The sequence below is a fragment of the Trichechus manatus genome, unplaced genomic scaffold, assembly GCF_000243295.1.
Source record: "Trichechus manatus latirostris isolate Lorelei unplaced genomic scaffold, TriManLat1.0 scaffold00187, whole genome shotgun sequence".
Taxonomy (NCBI): domain Eukaryota; kingdom Metazoa; phylum Chordata; class Mammalia; order Sirenia; family Trichechidae; genus Trichechus; species Trichechus manatus.
Window position 1 is genome coordinate 669,047 of NW_004444123.1, and position 15,233 is coordinate 684,279.

General features: G+C 40.1%; 1 protein-coding gene across 4 annotated transcripts in view; it reads right to left on the bottom strand.

The window, feature by feature from the left end:
• The window catches only part of KCTD3 (potassium channel tetramerization domain containing 3), a 66,578-nt gene extending 51,351 nt beyond the window's left edge, over nucleotides 1–15,227 (bottom strand). Inside the window, exons 1-6 of one of the 4 annotated variants that reach the window (XM_004387516.2) lie at nucleotides 15,098–15,227; nucleotides 9,232–9,285; nucleotides 8,937–8,982; nucleotides 5,441–5,514; nucleotides 1,578–1,636; nucleotides 1,235–1,315 (exon numbers count right to left, since the gene is read on the bottom strand). In XM_004387516.2, coding sequence (XP_004387573.1) covers nucleotides 1,235–1,315; nucleotides 1,578–1,636; nucleotides 5,441–5,514; nucleotides 8,937–8,982; nucleotides 9,232–9,285; nucleotides 15,098–15,180 — 397 coding nt within the window. In that variant the 5' untranslated portion in view covers nucleotides 15,181–15,227. Of the gene's footprint in view, nucleotides 1–1,234; nucleotides 1,316–1,577; nucleotides 1,637–5,440; nucleotides 5,515–8,936; nucleotides 8,983–9,231; nucleotides 9,286–9,628; nucleotides 13,640–15,097 lie in introns of those variants that run through there. The other 3 variants (XM_023741701.1, XM_023741703.1, XM_023741702.1) reach the window with 3 other exon arrangements.
• Between the last annotated feature and the right edge of the window lie 6 nt (nucleotides 15,228–15,233).

A 15,233-nucleotide genomic window follows, 5' to 3' on the forward strand; every position in this document is an offset into this window, starting at 1 on the left:
GATTTAATGTTGAAGATGGCAAGAGGTGTGGAAGGGGCAGTAGCAGAGCTGGCAGCAAGAGGCCCAGGAGGGGCCCCTCAGCATAGCCAACAGAGATGGCAGAAAGCTGCTACTAAGAGAATAGCAGCTGAGTAAGCTGCTTCACTGGCTATGAGCTGGGCCAGTCAGCAGCGAGGAGGGCAAGGCAGAGGAGGCCTACATGGCCAAGAGGGCGTACATGGCTGAGACAAGAGCTTGCCTGCTCGCACGGCCAAGAGCAGTTGAGAGAGCTATCCTACACTGCCTCGGGGGAGCCTTCCAAACTTGGCCTCTGTGCTTCTTGATCCTGATCCTGAGTTGTTCCTGATAATTCCAAGTTAATCCTGATCCTAAGCTGTTACCTGTTACTTCTCTATAAAACCACGTAACTACGAGGATGGTCTGTGAGTTCTGTGTCATCACTGCAACAGATTATCAAACATAGCAGAAAAATAGAGTGCTCTTGGGGGAAGAGCGGGTGTCAGAAATGGTGAAGAAGCTGGAGAGTGGACGTAGGTCTGACCTCCATCTCAAAGGACAGAGCTTTGTGCTGATCCTGAGAATTCTCCTGACTCAGGAATCTATAAGAGTCACTGTCCTAGATTCCAAAACCAATCATTAAGTCACTGGGTCGGTCTGTCAGTCCTTCCACTGATGGAACAGGTACTACATGCTGTGTACTGTGCACTAGTTTAAGAGCTTTCTTTTACTTGGCAGGGAGAACTTCCCTGACGTGGAATCTTGTTCAGAAGCCCAGCGTAACACAGAGGAAGGGCCCAGATGGCACGAGCCTCGCCTGCCTTGTCCTGTAGCTGACACGTTTCTGCTGAACCCCGGGAGCGCCACAAAAAGGAATCTGACAACCAATACTCTACCACAGGGGTCGGCAAACCACGGACACGGCCAAATCCTGCCCAACGGCTGTTTTTATAAATAAAGCTGTACCGGACACAGCCACGCCTATTCGTTTATGTAGTGTCTATGACAGAGCTGAGTAGTTTACACAAAGAACTTGTGGCCCCCAAAATATCTGGCTCTTTACAGAAAAAGTATGCCAAATCCCTTTTTTAACATATAGTGTGACTTAGTTTCTGTTGACAACAAAGTTCCCATCATTACTACTAGATTTGTAAAAGAGGAACTCAAGCACCAAAGAATAGTTTTTCTACTTCTGTTTGTACTTTTAAAAAGACTAAACAGAACAAAGCAGAAGTACCTGGCGGAGGCAAGTAGCCGTGAAACAGGACGCTGCCACAAGATGAGCGCTCCAGCTCTTCACATAAGAGAAGCCTTCTTACTAAAAACATTTCAAAGCAAACGTGTCAAGAGTATACGCAAACAGGAAAACAGTTAAAGAGAATAAGGAAAGAAAAGGAAAATATTTATGTTAACTCAGAGTTGACAACATCTTTTTAATGTTTTTAATGTGAAAATCCACAAAACTAAGCACTGAACTACTCCATCAAAAATTAGGACCTGTTATAAAACACATTTCATTTGTGCAAGTTTAGTTCACAAAATGTCAAATAAGAAACAGAAAGTATCAGGAGAACACGTACCTAATGGAGTAATTCCGTAAAATTCTGCCTCATGCCTGAGAACATTAATACTCACTCCCCTACAAAGAAACAAACAAACAGTTCAAATTCTCCAACACCGGCGATACGGATCCTTGTAGCAAAAGAAAAGAGTACTAACGTGAAAAAGTCATAAGGCTTTAAAACTTATTTTTTACTTCATAATGTTCTTTATTTCTAATATTCTAATCGTTTGGAAAAAGTCTAAATAAAAACTGCCTGTAAACAAAAATACTCTCTTAACTACTTAAAAATTATTAATCTATAGATGAACCATGTGACCAAGACATTAGGGCTTTTATAGGGTTAGTACAAGTAAAGTATTGAGAAGTATCTGATAAGGCAAACAACTGGGTAGAAATTATTTTATGGCATTAACTGTTTTTAAACTTGATCATAATTATTTTTGTACATATTTTAACGTCTCCAACTATAACGTAAGCTCCTTGAAAGCTTGAAAGCATGATCTACTTCTGATCTATTTCTGTACACCTCACAGTGTCTAACAGGGTGCTAGTAATTATGTGATAAATATTTGTTTAATGAATAAATTCAGATGCATGGCTCTCTTCTCATCAGAAACCAAAGATAAAAGTGAAATAGAAAACAGGAGGAAAAAAAGACCGCCTTTAGGAAGGCTATGTCACCCAGATGAACACGGTACTACTATACAGCAGTATGTGTATGTAATGTGAAAATAAAAAGTGAAAAGGACGGAAGAATAAGAGTTTAAAATACTAACGATTCATTTTAGGTTTCTTTAAAGATATTCCCTGGGTTCAGTAAACACATACAACCCAATATTAAATTGCTTATATTTGTAGAACTGGTTGTGACTAGTTTAACACAAGAATGGTTATTTTTATTTTTTACTCTGCTTCAAAAGCGTTTATGCCAACAGCACAGCAGTACTGGCTAATTATAAGGCGGCTCAGGACACAATCAACAGTTCTTGAGTTCCAGGCGCCTGGGGAGGACAGGCAAACAAATACGGTAATTACAATAGTGTGGTAGGAGGGCACTACAGAAGTTCTGTGCAAGAACCAGAATTAGAACACAGTATTTTTGTTTGTTTGTTTACATTTCTTCCCCTTTTCTTTTGGACGGGACTGTTCAGAATTTAAAAACATCTAGGCCTCTTTTAAGTGAAGGAAGGCAGCAATTTGTAATAAAAGCAGTCAGTAAACACGGATATGTAAACTCATTCTGCCTTTCATGGGTGATCTAGCTATGCATTAGTCACAAGGATACTGACCTTCTAGAAGTAAATTTAGGTTTCTTTAATCAAATGATACGGATCAAATTATTTTACCCAAGAAATTAGTAGTCAGTAATGTAATTCCTACCTCCACCTAATATCAGGCGAAAGAGCAAACAAAAAAGGCCCCAACAAATTCTTTCATTTACACAATAAATATGCTCAGAAATACTGAGCACCTACTATATGCACTGTTTTAGTACTGCAAATATAGCAGGGGCGAAAACAAAAAAATCTCTGCCCTCAGGAAGCTAGTAAAGGTAAGCCAAAAATCATATATTATTATTAAAAAGCAGCTCAAATAAGCAGCCAGATTTTTTAAGTTTTATCTAAAAAAAAATATTAATCGAATCTTAGTGAAAGTTCATCAGGAATATATAAGATAAAAAGGACAATTAAAACAATTAACTAAAGCTTCCTGATAGGAATCAAGACTGTAATTTAAGACAGCAAATTTAAGAAATAGTTTAAACGGTCGTGCATTTATCAAAACTTGGGTGAAGGGTAAGACAGTGCACAATACTGGGGAAGCCAGCACAACTTGTACAAGGCAAGGTCATGGAAGCTCCACAGACACATCCAAACTCCCTGAGGGACCTAACTGCTGGGCTGAGGGCTGTGGGGACCATGGTCTCGGGAAACATTGAGCTCAACTGGCATAACAGTGTTTATAAAGAAAATGTTCTACATTCTACTTTCGTGAGTAGCGTCTGGGATCTTAAAAGCCTGTGAGCGGCCATCTAAGATACTCCACTGGTCTCACCCCTTTTGGAGCAAGGAAGAATGAAGAAAACGAAAGATACAACGAAAAGATTAGTCCAAAGGACTAATGGACCACATCTACCATGGCCTCCACCAGACTGAGTCCAGTGCAACTAGATGGTGCCTGGCTACCACTACTGACTGCTCTGACAGAGATCACAATAGAGGGTCCCAGACAGAGCTGGAGAAAAATGTAGAACAAAATTCTAACTCACAAAAAAAGACCAGACTTACTGGCCTGACGGAGACTGGAGAAACCCCAAGAGTACCATCCCCAGACACCCTTTTAGCTCAGGAATGAAGTCATTCCTCAGGTTCACCCTTCAGCCAAAGATGAGACGGGCCCATAAAACAAAACAAGACTAAAGGAGCACAACAGCCCAGGGACAAGGGCTAGAAGGCAGGAAGGGACAGGAAAGCTGGTAATAGGGAACCCAAGGTCAAGAAGGCAGAGTGTTGACGTGTTGCAGGGTTGTCAACCAATGTCATAAAACAATGTGTACTAACTGTTTGATGAGAAGCTAGTTTGTTCTGTAAACCTTGATCTAAAGTACAATAAAAAACAAACAAACAAAAACAAAAGAACCAGTAGCAAGTGTCCACTATGCATCAAGCGTAACGACAGATCACGGGGATATAGAGGAAACAGTACTCGCTCTTTTGGAGCTTAAAGTCTAGTGAGAAGATTAAAAAAAAAAACACCGAACCAAATTCATTGCCATCAAGTCAATTCTCACTCATAGCGACCCTACAGGAGACAGCAGAACTGCCCCATAGGGTTTCCAAGCCTAGCAGTGGCTAACTGCTCGGCTAACCAAACGTTTGGTAGTTCAAACCTACTAGCAGCTCCGTGGGAGAAAGACGTGGCAGTCTGCTTCTGCAAAGATTACAATCTAGGAAACCCTACGGGGCGATCAACTAGATGGCAACTTTTTTTTTTTTTTTTTTAATCTTTATGGAAGCAGGCTGCCACATCTTTCTCCCCCAGAGTGGCTGGCGGGTTCAAACCACCAACTTTTCAGTTAGCAGCTAAGCATTTAACCAGTACATCACCAGGGTTCCTTGGTGAGAAGACAGAGCACTAAAAAACTTGTTAGGTGCCACAGAGTTGACTTCTGACTCATCGTGACCCCAACTGACAAAGCAGAACTGACCCATAGGGTTTTCTTGGCTGAAATCTTTCTCCCGTGGAACCGCTGGATGGGTTCAAACTACTATCCTTTGGGTTGGCAGCCAAGCACTTACCATTGCACCACCAGGGCTCAGTATGAGTCAGAAGCGACTCGATGGCACCCAAAACAACACTGAAAAAGTCCTAAGTGTAACAAACGCTGGGAGAGCAGCAGTATAGGAAACCATGAACGTCTATATTAGATGAACAAGAAGAGACCACCAACAAAGTTATGTTTAAGCTGAGACCAAAAAGGGCTGAAAGGGTGCGTGAGAGAAATGAAGCAGGGGCAGGTTACAGAGTCTTAAGAAACAAGATAACGTCCAAAATTCTTATTCATCAGCCAATAACATTTTAGATAAGGGTTTTACGCAAAGCAGTCACCTGATCAGGTTTCTATTTTTAGAACACTGTTCTGGCTACCATGTGGAAAACAAGTTGGAGGAGTGCAAGCGTGAGGGCAGGGAAGCTGGTTAGGGAGCTGCTGGCGTTCTCAAGGAGGAGAGACTACAGTGGCCTGGATCTAGGAAAGTTGTGTTCTGAGGTAACTTTTAAGTAAAAACAGTCTTGAGAAATGACTGTTTCTTCATAAAATACACCAAAAAAACACTTACCTATCGATAAGGATTTACTTTAAAAGGGTCCATTTCTTACCTTAAGTCTAGCTCCTTTGTCCGAAGAAAATTTAAAATGGGTGCAAACGCCGCTGGATCTCTATCAATAAATATCTGTAAATGAAGAATTATTTTATTTTCATACTACAAATTAAGCTTCTAACTTTAATATCTATAACACTAACACAGAGAACAAAGACTAAATTATTTAAATACTATTATTTTATTGATTCTACCTCTAACATTCTCATGTTTCTAAAATTGGAATGAAGCTTATGACCATGTGTATTTAATGTGGTAATGTCTTTTATTTCCCCTGAAAAGCTATTATTAAAACAACTGATAGTATTTTAATATGTAGGAAAAATGGTATGTAATAAGTCAGTTTTCCCATTTCTATTTATTGATATTTTTGGTAGTCTAAAAGCGACATCTGAGGGAAATTTTTTATCTGAATTATATCATAGAATCCAATAAACTCTTTAAAAACACTGTACATAGTACTTTCTTCTGTCGAATCATTTATTATTGATGACACTGATTATGATTTACATAATCTGCGATTCACACAGGAATCATTAAAACCACATACCTGTAATGCACAGAGAGCACTAATAAAAAGTAAAGACCACACTCTGCTGACAAACTGGAAAGAGTATTACTCTCACAACACAAAAGGAGCAAACTATCAGGAACCTAACAGCCACATTTCTATCCACGACCTCAATTTCCTCAAGGGCTAGCGAAGCGTGAAACAAACCAAACATTTTTAAAAAAAATAACAAACACAGCACCACAGAATATGTAAGGGGGAAGTCTGTTGTGGTTAGGTGGCGTCCAGTTGATTCCGACTCCTAGCGACCCTATGAACAACAGAACAAAACACGGCCTGGTCCTGAGCCATCCTCACAATCATTGCTGTGTTTGAGACCAAAGAGGGAAACTAAAATGCTTAAAAAAAATCTTTTGGAATTAAAAGTATTAACTATTTAAAAGGGAGTCACTGGATCGCGCAAGTGATTAACGTGCTTGGCAGCCAATCAAAAAGTTGGAGATTCAAGTCCACCCAGAGGCACCTCTGAAAAAACGCTGGTGATCTACTTATGAAAAATCAACTACTGAAAACCATATGGAGCAAAGCTGTACCCTGACACACATGGAGTCATCATGAGTCAGAATCAACTCGGTGGTAACTTTTTTTTTTTTTAGCTTTAAAAATGGCATCTTTATTCAAACTTGAGAGAAGTCAAGTACTACGAAGTACACTGCTATAACAAAACACATATTCTGATTATATTTTAATTAAAGGATCACTTTTCCAATAAGCTAAAAAATTCTAATCAGTTACCACAGCAAACTTTCCTTTACATCTGCCTATTAAATATATTGTTTTTCTTTTCAATCAAGTAAGTTCCACTGAAAACCAACATATTTTAAACAATTCATGTAACACTTATACACGTAGCTAGACTACTTTTAGCAAGGCCCAATTAAAAACTGTCACAAATGGTATGTTTCTGAATAAAAATAAAATAACTACATAAGAAAATGATATGAACTAAATCCAATTTTCCCATAAAAATGATCCAAGCCAAGCAGTCCAGGGGAATGAGTGATTCCTAGTGAAATACGTAACTGACAGTTTACAAGAACGTGTACTAACACTATTTTGAATCAATTATAAATAAAATTAAACACCTTAAAAGCTTCTATGTCAATTTGACATAGGAACGGTGGCAAATAATAAAACTCTTTATGCTGTGATTTGCGTATATACAATGAATACGATTCTTCTAGCGTCATAAGTTCTTGCTTCTGTTTTCAGGAGACCCAATCGGAAGTTGAACAACATCACAAATTTACATCGTATTACTGATGTCTTTCTGATAATCTCACGGAGACATCTGCAAATCTCACCAGAGCAAATAACACCACTGGTCACTCAGTCAACTTCAAACAGAAGCCGTTGTTTTTATGAGGGGCCACTCTCATCAACACCAGTCATTTACTGCACATATTGCTGAGAGAATTATTACTGGCGTTTAAATGCATGAACCAATTCTTTTTTGCAGTGGAACTTTATAGTTCTTTAATTCCCTCACTCCATCACTGCTGCCTAAGTTCATAAATTTATTTTCATAAATCAAAAATTGTAGAACTTTATCAATCTATAACATTTTACCATCCTAATTCAACATTTTAAAAATTTAGTATTTACACTCATTTATTGTTAAAGGAGCCTGGTGGGGCAAGGGTTAAACACTTGGCTACTGTGACCCTTAAGGCTGTGTGTCAACTTGGCTGGGCCATGATTCTCAGTGGTTTGGCAGTTATGACGTAGTTGGCAATCACATGATGATGTGATCACTTCCGTGATGAGATACGACATGTGATCACCTCCATGACAGGATCTGCTGTGAGTAGCCAGTCAGCTGAAAGGGAGTTTTCTTGGGGGTGTGGCGTGCATCGAATATAAGTGGACTTTCTGGCAAGACTCACAGGCTTTTGTTTGCACTGGATACTGCAGCTGGCTCCTGTTCGTCTGATCCCCAGTTCTTGGGACCTGAGCTAGCAGCTTACCTGCCACTTGCCCGCAGATCTTTGGATTCTTTGATCTTCACAGCCTGTGAGCAAGAACTTGCTGTCTGACCTGCCAATCTTGGTTTCTCCAGCCCCTGTGGCTACATGAATCAGGAGAAGCCTCTATACTGACCCAGACTTGGGACATTCCAGCTTCTACAACCACGTGAGCCATTTCCTTTATATAAATCTTTCTGTATATATATTTATACAATTTACTGTTTTGCTTCTCTAGAGAACCCAGCTTAAGATAGCTGCTAACCAAAAGGCTGACAGAACCTACCCAACAGCTGCATGAAAGAGATGGCGACCTGTTCTCCTATTAATATCGTTGCTGTTGTGAACCATCGAATCTGTTCTGACTGATAGCGACCCTACAGGACAGAGTAGAACTGCCCCATAGGGTTTCCTAGGCTGTAATCTTTACAGGAGCAGATTGCCAGGTCTTTTCACTTGAAGAGCTGCTGGTGAGTTCGAATCACTGACCTTTCAGTTAGCTCAGTGCTTAACCACTGCACCACCAAGGCTCCTTCCCGTAACGATTATAACCTAGAAAACCCCATGGGGGCAGTTCTATTCTGTCATGAGTTCACATGAGTCAAAATCAACTCAATCGTATCTAACAACAACAACATTTATCATTAAAGTTTCAATTATTGGTGAAAAGTAGTTATTATTTCCTTTATTATCGACGTGTGCTCTGATCCTACAATCACTATAACAGAGTAGGCAAACTGCTGTAGGCAGTATTCCCAGTTTAGGGCTCTCCTCTATAGTTTTTATACAAACACTGTACGTGACAAGAAATAAAAACCTGTAAGTACATATTTGCCACTTTTATTTAGTGGTTATTAAAATACTAGCTTTTCTATCTTCTGAAAGTCACTACATAATAAGGATCAAGCGTTATAAGCATTACATGATCTAACAGAAATACACATTAACATTATACTCACAGCACCAGTTTCATCTCGAAGCGTTGAAATTCTTCCACTCAGCAAACTAGAAGCCGTTAACAATAAGCTATTGTTAGTTTTTAAAAACAGTATAAATAAATGTCTTAAATTTTTATCAAATCTCAAAGACTACTACAAATAAGTCACCCTATATCAAAGTAAAAATAAAACAAAAAACATTGAAACAGTTAACGTTTTTACTCAGAAAATAAAAAATATTAATTTAACTGACAACAAAATTTTTTATTGGCAAATAATCAAATATGTTTAAAATGATACTAATTATATGAAATACCTGGAAAAAAAAGAATCTGGAATCCACATAAGGGTTTGTCTTGAGGTACTGAATCTGCAATTAAAATTATCTGGTATCATAAATGAGAACAAGATTTGAAATTTCAACATTAAGTTAACTTGCTTTAATATGTTGATTAATGACTTAAAAGCTGTTGCATAGTTCTATCTGTATCAACTATATTTCCTACATTTAATATTTTTAATTTTGTTATTTTCAACTCAGTTAAGATTATTCAAGGAGGTTTCGAGAAAATGAAACAGTTCACTGCCATACAATGCTTCCTAAAACACTACTTTGCATGATGTCAATCTGTGAAGAATCAACAATTAGTCCATTACACTCTCTTCAGGCGACAGTTCATCTCTCCAACAAGTACAGTTAGTCCCCAACTTACAGCAGGGTTCCATTTCGACCACTCCAACGTAGCGTGGTTCTGATGTAAGTCAAATATCTTTTTTTTGTTTGTTTGTTTTCACTACTGCCTTTTACTGTCAGTTTCCTTATAAATCAGATCTTTATTCGTCTTTGGAGGTTGGAAACATTACATATAAACATCTGTGAGTGAACATCTGAGAAAGACAACATCAGCAAATCACGCACTGCAACACTGTACGTAGTCCAAAAAAACAAAAACAGTCTAAGCATGGCCCTAAGCGTTCCTCATAACTGGAACACCTCATAAATCGGGGACTATCTGTACTCTGTTTTCCCTGTCTGATAAGGCAGTACTTCTGCATATACCCACACAGAGCATGCTGCTTACCATTCTGGTGTCTTTATTTATCCCAGATAGATCCATCTCCTCATATCCAATAATCTAAGTCCCACCCATCTTTCTTGACACTAGTGATGTTTTGCTTTTCCAAACAGTCCATATTATCACTTTTCGAGCTCTCACAGCAAACTGATGTCATATTATATATTTAAAATACTGTTTATACAGAGTTGGGGGCTATTTGCAACTTTTGCATTCATTCATTCAAAAATCACTCAGCAAATGTATCATTTTTTACGGTTAACTGCCATTTGATCAAACCAGCTGGGGGGACCTGTATCAAACTATAGCGTAGCAGACTGGGACAGTAAACTAATAACCCATGTGAAATGACACACGAAAGCATGCACTAGAGGGCATCCAGCCCAGTCCTTACTGCCTGAATACTGCCACTTAAGGCTCACCACACTGAGCTCCACATGTACCTTACTCTCTGCCCCCACCACTGTGTCCTCACACAGAAGAGAACCTAGCGGACCTCTACTTTCATCCCACGTCCATTTTCTAGCATCATACAACATTCCTAGACTTATTTCTATTTTATTTTAACTTAACCAGATAAGGTGACTGAACGACTATACATAATGGTACTGGCTACCATGTGCTGTATCATGAGGAAATATGGCCGAGTCTCAGTCATAATGGCTTACGGACGTTCCCGAGGCTGCACATAGGGGATCACTAGTGCTCATGCAGAGTAGCACCACAAGACCCACTCATCTCAGCAATGGTGCCACTCCAGCTCGGGTACCCTGCAAGTCCCCCCAGGCACCCGAGGCAGCACTGCCTCAGACTATCTCTCTCTCTCCATGAACAGACTATCCCTTAAGCGTCTGTACATTCACTTTTCAAACTCACTTTCAGGGAAGCACTTTATACAAAATATTACATGTTTACAAAATAAAAGGGACGACTTGTACTCTCAAACACAGTGCTTGGCACCTAGCACACACTCAATAAATACTTATTGAAATTGAGGTGCAATAAAAAACCACATTCTGTGTCCAGTCACAAGTTTTGTACGAACTGAGATTGTGATGCTTTGTATAATCTGTGGACCTTTATGGCAACAACAGAGCATTTCCAGAGTAATTAAGAGTTTACAAATTGATGCCTGTAGATAACCCACTTCACAGACCATTTAGTAGTAACAGTACCAGGGACAGCAGAGACAGTGTTTGCACTCCTTCATTAAGAGATGCCTGTCAAACACACCTTTATTCTCAGTCTCTAACAGCAATTTTCTATCATTGTCAAAACAGCTTTCCAATCACAATTAAAAGGTCACCTCTGTTCCTCCCACCCACAACCTCATAATCTGTAAGGAACGTATTCCTTCACTGACTGACTGAAGACGGAGAATCATTTATTAAAAACACGCATTCCTATATAAGCTATGGTGGGGGGTACTTTGGCCCCAGGCGGTGCTAACAGTAGCGTTCAACCACTAGCTGGAAGGTGGGCGGTCTGAACTCACTCAGAGGCACCTCAGGAGACAGGTGGAGCGACCTGATTCCAACACGTCACAGCCTCGAAAACCCTACAGAGCACAGTTCTCCTATGCCTACATGGGGGCTCACGTGTAGAGAACACAGGAAGGTTAACTACCAATTAATTTCATAGGTTTGGACAATCCCAGTGTTTTTAGACAGAAATCCCGTGCCATTAATCTGAGCAAAAAGGAAGTGAACAGTTTATTCAAGAGAACATGGCAAATGTTCCTAAGTGGGTTTCTTAGCAGACTCTTAAGTGAAAAGTAGATTACCACTAGTAACAGGAAAATGACTTGGTCAAATATATACAAGCAAACCCAGCCAGTGGCATACTGAAGGAGCCAATGCAAGAAAGATTGAATCTGTCTTAGAGGTCATCAGATTAATTCCAAATAACGATTATTTTACAATCTGCAATATTTCATGTTCAAGGCTTATTTGGCAAATTGTCTTCCAAGTAATTCAGTTTGTGTTACTTAAAGATCTACTTGAAGTCAAGTTAACAATTTTAATTATAATCAGCATTTTGAGGTGGGTTTAATATAATCTAGAATTTCTGGGCAAGGGATTGGACCCCTCCCCCACACCATTTTTCCCCCAAATAAACAAGAGAAAATCAGGGGAAAAAATAACAGAGTCCCAAAACTGGTTCCAAATATTACTTCATGAGAACCAGGATACTCAAAATTAGATATGGCAAATAAGTATATTACTTGCAATATATATGAAAGCCTTTTCTATGTTTCACCTGCACTCTGGTCCTGGAGAAAGTATTAAAAATACTGGCATATCCATATACACTTCACGCTACTTGCCTCCTACTAAACTAACTTGGAAACAATCTAATTTAAACTATTTATTTTGCAATACCACTACTGGTAATGCCATTAACCTTACAAGTCACATTTATTTTTTCAAACTCCTACATATGAGGTTGGTACTACTATTGTCGTTTTACATTTTAGGAAACTAGGCACCACCCTTCCTCCCCCCGTAAAACAATCTGCCCAAGGTTGCTCAGCTAATTAGAGGTCAAGTCAAGGAACTGAAATTGTTAACTGTTTGGGACTCTCCAAAGCTGCCCTCCCTCACGAGACCTAAAATTACACTCAGCTATAACAGACTCAATCACAAATTAAGTCGTATTGGATTTCTTTGTCACTGTCACTGTTTTTTGTTTTGTAAATAATAGTTCTAAATGAAACCTCATGTTCTCTACTTTCCAAATCATCCACAAAAAAATGTTTAAACAAATCATAAAAATAGGTCATTTCTATAATTTATGACCATTTTCATATCTCTCTTCTCTTGAAAATAAGGCTTTATGTACAGCATATACAGAAGCCCTGGAAGCTCAGTGGTTAAGCACTTGACTGCTAACTGAAAGGTCAGCGGTTTGAACCCACCAGCCACTCCGTGGGAGAAAGATGTGGCAGTCTGCTTCCTTGGAAACCCTACCAGGCAGTTCTACTCTGTCCTACAGGATCGCTAGGAGTCGGCATCAACTCAACGAAGCGGGTTTGTAGACAACAAGGTGTAGATGGCTTCTAGATCCCTTCCAGCTCTAAAATGTTGCAGAGTCTATGGTTTTAAGCAATTCAAGATAATGTTCTTAGAACACTTAGAGCTGGATGTTCTGTTTTCTATAAGCCATTTCGTTACCTGTTTTATAAAATATTTTATCTCAGTGATTCTAAAGCTTGTTTTACTTATGTTTCATCCCAGTCTAACAACTTTCATCTTTCTTCTAAGTTGTCCAATACCGTAGAATATTTATTTTATTTTGTATTCTTTGCTAAGAATGCATTCAGAAAAACTCAGAACCTAATAAATCAAGTTCCACAAGTAATGCAAAGTAAAATGCTTGAGCCCCCTGATCACTGCATTCTATCATCTAGAAATTTAAACTGAATTCTACAGTCATTAACCAAAAAGTTCACTCACTGGTAAGCCATCCACATTCAATATCTAGTAAACAATGCTGTTTAACGTTTATCATGATAGTGTGTGTCCTCTGGAATGCCTGAAAAGGAATGTATTAACAATTAACAGCAATTAGAAAAGTCCAAGATGTTAAATGACTATGACATTACTCAGTATTAACACATACTGAGAGGCTGATCTTGCAGAGCATTCCGTGTGTGTGCGTGCGTGCGTGCGTGCGTGCGTGCGTGCGTGCGTGCGTGCGTGCGTGCGTGTGTGTGTCCATAAGTTACTGGATGCACATATTTTCAGGGGGAAATCCATTTCTTACGTTAACAAACATGTATCTTGTCCTCCACAGACTGTTATCTATACCGCAGCTATAATGCTGTAACTTCTTAAAGTCTTAAAACACGTGCTTTAGGGGAGCAGGGAAAAGAAAGAACAGGGAAAGAATGAAGTAGTACTGTTTCTTGGGTTGAGTTCTCTAATACACTTACAAAGCGATTTAATTTTAGGATTAAAACACTGTAAATTTTTATCACTATGATTCACCTTGCTGTCATTCTGCTTTTTTTAATGTATCAGTTAAAAGAGTCTTGAACGTTGAAAACCTTGCAAATTCTCGAGCACTGCAAAATACACTAAACTCCAAAGCGCTTCATCATTCATCTCCTACCAAGCCTAAAACTCAACTACCCCTTCCTTCAAACACAGCTGACAAACTCTCTTCTGAAAGGAGTGACTCGTAAGCCATAGAAAATCCACGACAACTACGATTTTTTTTTTTTTTTTTTAATCTAACAAGCTTAAAGGAGCCCTGATGGTCAGTGGTTAAGGGCTACGGCTGCTAAGCAAAAGGTGGCAGTTTGAATCCACCAGCCGTTCCTTGGAAACCCTATGGAGCAGTTCTACTCTGTCCGATGGTTTTTGTTTGTTTGTTTGTTTCTTTTAATTTAACAAACTTAATGTAAGGCGTAGGAAAGGAGTAGAAGGCCAGAGGAGCAACAGACAGAGAAAGGCTGTCAGTCTGTTTACTCCGACTGCACCGCACTGTGCTAATACTCAAAGCTTCCCAAAACCAACTGTTCAAACTGCAGTTTCTGGACACGCTGTCCAAAAAGTTGAATAGCTTCTTCAAACCAATGCACCAAAAAACTCTGAAAAAAAATAACAACTGTCTGCAAATACACTGTACTCCCTCCGCAGAAATTCTTCGAGGTTATCAACAACCCTTAATCAGGCGGCAAAAAAACACCGAATCCTTGCTTGCTGAAGCAAGCTGACACCTTGTTGACCGAAAAGAAAAGGAGGCAGGTTCATCCGCAACAGCCAAACCGCCAGGCCAGGCTTTTACAAAATCAATTCCTCAAACGCTCCCTAAGGTTGACTAAAGAAAGGCTAGATAACGTTCCCCTTAGTGTGATACCTTAGAAAAAAGAACAGGTTGGCGTTCTGGCAACGCAGCACCTCGGCCATATACACCGCGCTCTCGGTAATTCCAAGAGGCCCTCTGCCTCTCCCTTTCCGGGGCAGATACAAAACAGCTTGAATGCGCCCAACATTCTTCCCGTCCCCCAGCTGGCTCAGCTCCCACACTGCCCCGGTCCCCGCGCCCCCGGGCCCCGGCGCCGCCCGGGGGGCCGATCGCGCATCCCCGACCCCGACTCACCTGGTCCCCCCCACGTTCAGCTGGACGATCTCGCCGCTGCCGGCCCCCGGCGCGGCGAAGCTGCCGCAGTGCCCTCCGGCCATCTCCGGGAGCTCCGGGCGCGCACACCGCCCTCCCTCCCCGGCCAGGGCCGCCG